Source organism: Heloderma suspectum, chromosome 2 (assembly GCF_057233095.1).
Source record: "Heloderma suspectum isolate Gila_16-S chromosome 2, 16-S_ref, whole genome shotgun sequence".
NCBI classification, from domain to species: Eukaryota; Metazoa; Chordata; class Lepidosauria; order Squamata; family Helodermatidae; genus Heloderma; species Heloderma suspectum.
Window position 1 is genome coordinate 392282183 of NC_139459.1, and position 7036 is coordinate 392289218.

General features: G+C 46.6%; 1 protein-coding gene across 1 annotated transcript; it reads right to left on the reverse strand.

Annotated features, from left to right (window-relative positions):
- Window positions 1-2416: 2416 nt before the first annotated feature.
- LOC146356450 (vomeronasal type-2 receptor 26-like) lies at window positions 2417-4439 on the reverse strand. The gene is made up of 2 exons (XM_084832634.1): window positions 4372-4439; window positions 2417-3784 (listed from the first exon to the last, which is right to left on the reverse strand). Exon 2 carries the CDS (start codon window positions 3612-3614, stop codon window positions 2883-2885), a length of 732 nt encoding a protein of 243 aa, XP_084688760.1. The 5' UTR covers window positions 3615-3784; window positions 4372-4439; the 3' UTR covers window positions 2417-2882.
- Between the last annotated feature and the right edge of the window lie 2597 nt (window positions 4440-7036).

Sequence of the window (7036 nt, forward strand, 5' to 3'; positions counted from 1 at the left end):
CATATTTTCTTCCACTCCAATTTGCAATAGATGGTTTAATTAAACTTGACTGTTTTGATATTAAATATAAACCCTTATAGTACAGTACTAGAGAAAATAGCCTAAATCTTCTCTTCTTCTTTTTAAGATTTATACAGAAACTCCTGACTTTGAATTATAGTGAAAATCATTGTTATCCATGAAATCCACATGTCAAGAGCCTTCCAATGAAGTGTGTTTCAAGAGAATCTCTCAACAGAAAGGCAGTGAGAAAGGAGTGGCAACCTACTCCCAACTTGCAAATAGAGAGATACATACACACACACACACACACACACACACACACATACACAACTGATTTACTAGTTATCAGAGCAGCCCTCTTCTGAGTCTACTAGGGATGCACGAAAGTCACTTACCTGGTATCGCAGCTTGCTTCGCAGTGGGGGGGAGGCGCTTCGCTGCTCCCCCCGAAGTTCAGGCCGGGGGGGGAGGCTTCCCGGCTTGCCCGGCCAAAATTCAGGCCGGGGAGAAGTGCCCCGTCTCCCTGGCCGCGAACTTCAAAAGAAAAAACAAACAAACAACGCCCCTGTGACAGGCTACGTAACGATTAACGTAGCCTATCACAGCTACATCTGCAAAGTCAGCCATGATAGGCTACTTTAATCATCACGTAGCCTATCACGGGTGACTTTGGAAAAAAAAACGCGTACCCAAATGGCGGCCCCCATAGGGAGCCGCCATTTGCGTTCCTTATTTGGTCCCTGTAGTCTACGTAAGGATTTACGTAGACTACGGCGAAAATAAGGGCAACGCTACTGGATTACTGTATATAAAGGTCATTTTGTTAAATGTAACAGCTGGAGACTTCCTTTCTGAGCAATGAATAAACTTTGACTGGGTTACTTTTAACTGTTTGTTGTTTATTCGTTCAGTCACTTCCGACTCTTCGTGACTTCATGGACCAGCTAGGGGTGGACGAAAGTCACTTACCTGTCCTTGAAGGACGTTCGCGGTGGGGGGGAGGCACTTCGCTGGTCCCCAAGCGAAGTTCAGGCTGGGGGGGGAGGCTTCCCGCCTCCCCCCCGCCGAAATTCAGGCCGGGGGGGAGGCTTCCCGCCTCGCCCGGCCACGAACGCGAAAGTTAAAAAAAACAAAAAACGCCCCCTGATAGGCTACGTGATGATTCACGTAGACTATCACGGTTAGATCTGCAAAGTCAGCCGTGACAAGCTACGTCTATCATCACGTAGCCTATCATGGGTTTCTTTAAAAAAAAAAAATCGCGTACGCTAATGGCGGCCCCCATAGGGAGCCGCCATTCGCGTTCCTTATTTAGTCGCTGTAGTCTACGTAAATGTTTGCGTAGACTACGACGAAAATAAGGGCAACGCAAATAGCACGACATAGCACGACAATGCACATTTTGTGAATGCACATATTTGTATGTGTGCAAAAATGCACATTTTGTGATTTGGAAGGAGTTCCCTTGTAAAAGCCATAGAGCCATGTTTTTCTGCCATGGCGGTGCTGGAAATGATGGATGCATATTGTTTAGGGCTTAGTCCATGGAGTCCTGTGTGATCTGGGAAGGATTTGATAGTGGTTTGCAGGGATGGATCTCTGGGGCATCTTAGTACCTCAGCAGACTCACAGACTTTATTTCTGAAAGTTAGGATATATAAATGAATGAATGAATGAATGAATAATACATATATATGTACACAATTAAAATAAAAAGAGAAGCAGAAGGAGTAGAGAGAACCAAAGCAGCTATGAGGGAGCGAGGAAGAGGGTGAAGAGTGTGGTTTCGGAGCCCTGGTCTCACCTCCATCCCCAGAAACAGAGAAATCCTATGGCACTGTAAACACTGTCTATTACTGCTTTTACATAGGCCTGTGCACTGCAGAGCAAATGGACAATTGGCCTTGGCCAATCATTTACTATAGAAGCAATATCATAACATCTACAAAACACAGACAGTTGAGTACAGTACATTATGAAACTTTCTTCTACTGAATCACAATGTCAAGCCAACTTGTACCAAAATTGCCTGTGGAGACAGGCAACAGCTCCCAGTGGAGGTTGGTGGCTCCAGGTTTGGTGAAGCTGTGAATCCATGCTGGTTCAGCACATTGGATTCCTCCTTTAGAGCTCTGGTTGGTTCTGTCTGAAACCCAGAATGCTTTCACAGCTCCACTGCAAACACAGCTGCCAGCCTCCAGTGGCAGCTGCCCAAAATCTCAGGCTGAGAATGTCAGGATCTAAATTTTAAATGGCCCGGTACCAAAAACTGAGTATAGGACTATCCGATATCAAATATCTCTCTGTTCAGGGGACTGTCCACTTCGAGATAAAGAATTCCCTCCTATCAAAAACACCATTTATGTGCAGTAAATGTGTGATGACCATAGATGACAATGACAAGAAAGGAAATGGAAATACCAAATTAAAATCCGGCACTCTCTTAGAATAAGTCTTAATGACAAAAAGTGCATGAAAACTTCGTAGCAAGCAAAGCGAATACAGTAAACTAATTCCATATACCCACAAACAAAAATCCATTTAATGTGTTGCATTCAGGGCTTTCCATGTGCACTCAAGCTGGAATATGCTGGTATACTGCAGCTGTTAAGGGCCTCATCTTGAACAGATGCATTACTTAGACAATACAGGTATGTGATAGTTCCAGCCTCGCCACTACCTCAGATGTGGATGGTGGTCAGTGGCAGAGTGATAGGCCCAGATTCACCTATTTGCTGTTACTGAAACATGGAGACTATGCAACTGGAGCTGTGAGCACATCAAAAGGCTCTGTTAATTATGATCTCACCAATACTAGTATCTCCTCCAAACCTATGCTAAATATTCTTCTACAATTCTACTTCTGTGGATCAGATGCCCTAGTTTGGTTTAAACATGATATGCTCCTTTGTATTCAGATCAGGCCTCAAAACAATAATGAAGCACTTTGGAAGAAAGATGCAGCCCAACAACCCAGCACTGGAGGCCAAAATCAAGAAGACCTGCACGGCTATCATGTATTTCCCCTTGGTGCTCAGGTAGGAGGGCACAAAGGACAGCCAAACACTGCAGAAGACCAGCATGCTGAAGGTGATCAGTTTGGCTTCATTGAAGGCCCCTGGCAGCTTCCTGGCTAGGAAAGCCACCGTGAAGCAGATGGCAGCCAGGAAGCCCATGTAGCCAAGGGCAGAATAAAAGAAGGCGACAGATCCTTCGTTGCATTGCAGGATGATCCGTCCAGGCTGGGAATGCATGTCAGAGTCAGGGAATGGGGCAGAGCTCCCCAGCCAGATGGTGCAGATGACAACTTGGACACTAGAACAAGAACTTACAATGGAGTTTGCAAGACTCTTCCCCAGCCATCTCTTCACTTTGTTCCCTGGTTTTGTGGCCAGGAAAGCCAACACCACAGTGATGGTTTTGGCCAACACTGAAGAAACGGCAACTGAGAAGATGATGCTGAAGGCCGTTTGTCGGAGAAGGCAAGTCACTTTCCTTGGCTGGCCAATGAACAGGAAGGAGGACAAGAAAGAAAACATGATGAAGATGAGGAGAATGTAGGAGATGTCTCGGTTGTTGGCCTTGATTATTGGAGTTTCTTGGTATTTCATGAAGATTCCTAATATGACGCCCGTGGATAAGGACAAGAATAGAGCGAAGAAAGTCAGGACAATCCCCAAAGGTTCTTCATAGGAGAGGAAGGTTATCTCCTTGGGGACACATTGATCTCGGTCCTTGTTTAGATGCTGATCTTCTGGACACTTGGTGCAATGGTCTGCATCTGAAAAGAAGGAGAGTGACTTCAGCAGGACTTCAAACTCTAGTTTGATGAAGTTACAATCTGTGGCCTCATCACCAAAGCATGACCTTAGTAGCAGGGCCAGAACAGAGAAGAGTGGGCCAGATAGATAGATGTGTTGATATGGTAGAAAGACAGCTTCCTACCTTGTTTAAATATGGAGAAGCAAATAAGTTTATCACAACGTAGTTCGGGGTAAAGAAGTATCTGTGTGGTTATCCTATTTTTGTCTTCATTATAATCCTTTAAAGCAGGTTAAGCTACATGGTAGCAGAGTGGCTTGTTATTTGTTTATTTACTCAAATTATGTGCCACCTTTCCATATCAGAATGCCACTCAAGGGACTCCTGGTTATGTTTCAAATCTGGAGAAGGAGGATTTCATACAGCCTTCCTATTTTTTTATTTTTTATTTTACTAACGTTTTACTAAAGGGTAGGGATGGCGGAGAATTTCTCCCCGAAACTTCGGGGGGCTGAGCGCCAACGTGTTCGGCCCCCCGAACAAGTTTCGGGGAGAAATTCTCTGCACCCCCCCGCCCCCCGCACCCCCCCCCAGGACGGGACTTACCTTCACCGAATGTCCCTCCCGGTGGCTGGTCCGGCCGGCGGTTCAGCGGGTGTTCGAGCGAGGCGGAAGCGGCAGCCGGTCTTTCGACCGGCTGCCGCCGCCGCCATTGCAATGAAAGGAAAAAAAAAAATGCCCCCTGATAGGCTACGTGACGATTCACGTAGCCTATCACGGCTAGATTTGCAAAGTCAGCCATGATAGGCTACGTGAATCGTCACATAGCCTATCACGGGTGACTTTAAAAAAAAAAAGAGTGTACGGATAATGGCGGCCCCCATAGGGAGCCGCCATTCCCATTCCTTATTTGGTCGCTGTAGTCTACGTAAATGTTTATGTAGACTACAGCGAAAATAAGGGCAACGCTATTTGCGTTGCCCTTATTTTCGCCGTAGTCTACGTAAGCATTTATGTAGACTACAGCGACTAAATAAGGAACGCGAATGGCGGCTCCCTATGGGGGCCGCCATTCGCGTACGCGCTTTTTTTTTTTTTTTAAAGTCACCCGTGATAGGCTACGTGATGATTGATGTAGCCTATCATGGCTGACTTTGCAGATCTAGCCGTGATAGGCTACGTGAATCGTCACGTAGCCTATCAGGGGGCGTTTTTGTTTTTTGTTTTTTTACTGTCACGTTCGCGGCCGGGCGAGGCGAGGCGCCTCCTCCCCGGCCTGAATTTCAGCCGGGAGAGGCGGGAAGCCTCCCCCCCCGGCCTGACCTTCACAGGGGGAGCAGCGAAGCGCCTCCCCCCCACCGCGAATGGCCTTCGACGACAGGTAAGTGTCTTTCGTCCACCCCTACTAAAGGGGTTTAAAGGAACAGAATATTGAAGCAGTATTGGGCAGGGGAGTGCTCTGATCACCAGAAACTAGCGGTGGTACCATTCTCATGTCCTCTTTTCTGCCAGGGACATCCTGCTTCCTGCCACAGAACAGCAGCAGAGTGCAAAGGATTCCCTACGAATAATGGAGAAAGGCCCACCAGGTCTGTACATACTGCCCTGTCTCAGTCATGGAAAAAGAGCAGTTCCGGGGGTTGTTCAGTCGGTAAGTCATGCCTGACTCTTTGTGACCCCATGCACCGTAGCACGCCAGGCCTTCCTTTCCTCAGTTCCAGGGCTGGAGGGTGGGTGTAATGGTTTATATAAGGAGAAGTGTAAACTAACCATCCCTCCTGCCTTGCACCCCAGAGATTGACTCCCACTGTCATTTTTTCCACTCACTTTATGGGATTATTGGTGGAGATTAAAAATGCTGAAGGGAACAGAGTTCAAAACAGTGTTTGCCATTTGTTCCAAAGATGTATGAATATTTAATGTAAAAATTAAATGCTTTTGAGCCTGGACATATGGCCCTGTTCCAGTCACAGAAAAAGCAGAGCAGTTCTTGGGGGGGTGGGGGTCATGATTTAGTTAAATGCTTTTGACCCTGGACATCAGAACAGTTATCAGAGTGAAATACGACCCAGAATAACAAAACATTGTAGAAGAAGAGCAACTAATAATTATTATAATCACGCTATGTGCTGGAATGGCTGGGCAAATAAACCAGAGCACCCGGAGATATTTTAGGCTGAGCGGTAGTGAATGGCCCATGACCACAAGCCTCGTCTCTGACTCTGAGCGGGGATTTGAACTCAGGTCTCTCCAGTCCACGTCCAACCCTCTGGTTGCTTCATCAGCCTGTCTAATTCCAAGCAATTCCTATGATATTTTTCAACTAGGAGCAACAGACATTCATAAAGCCTTTTTCTTTTACCTACTCACGGAATGTTTTGATAAAGGGGTTTAAAAGAAAGGAAGAGAGAATCAAAATAGGCTTGTGGAGACTATTGGGCACATACAAATGGTTGCCCTATTTCCCAAGGGAACTCCCATTCCTCTGATGTCACCTACCATCCTGAATGGAGATTGTTCCCATGCATAGCAGCATGGTGGCTCTCCTTCCTGGACCTCCTTGGCGTATCCAGGAAGACAGCTCTCAGTGCACCTGGAATGAGGCATGGTCTAGCAGCAAAGAGAAGGAGCATCAGGGAAAGAGTGTTAGGAGGATTTGTGGTTATGGAAATGAGTCATACAATTTAGACAGCACAGGTGGTGGCAGAGGCCAATCACAGTGAACAATAGGGGGAGGGAAATGAGCATTTCGATAGCACCACCTCTGAAAAGGCCTTCTCCTCTTCCCCTTCTGATCTTCAGTGGCAGAGCGGATTCAAAGGAAAGATCGGAGGACTCACGCCACAGCTGGGAAAGGAAAGGCTTTTTAAGCAGGGGGTCCATGGTGGATTTAGAGACACTGAGGGGGGTATATGGTGGATTTATATCCCCTAAATATGTTCAGCACCTTGGATAACTCCTTTAGAGTTCCAGTGGGTTCTGACTAAAAATCCCATTCCAATGACGAAAAGCCCCTTGAAACAGAAAGGACTTCCTGCTTGAGACTCATGGCAAACTAAAATCTCCAGGGACGATGCTGCAACACAAAATGCCTTCCTGCCAATTGTCACCAGCCAAATCTCACAGGTTTGAGCCACTTGGAGGAGGCCTCATCAGATGGTGAAAGAGAGCATATCCAAGTCTCCTGTGGAAGACGTCATTTTTACTAGGGCTGTACACTGCTTCGGTCCGAATCCTGAATCCCGAGTGAATCGGGATGGTTCGGACCGAA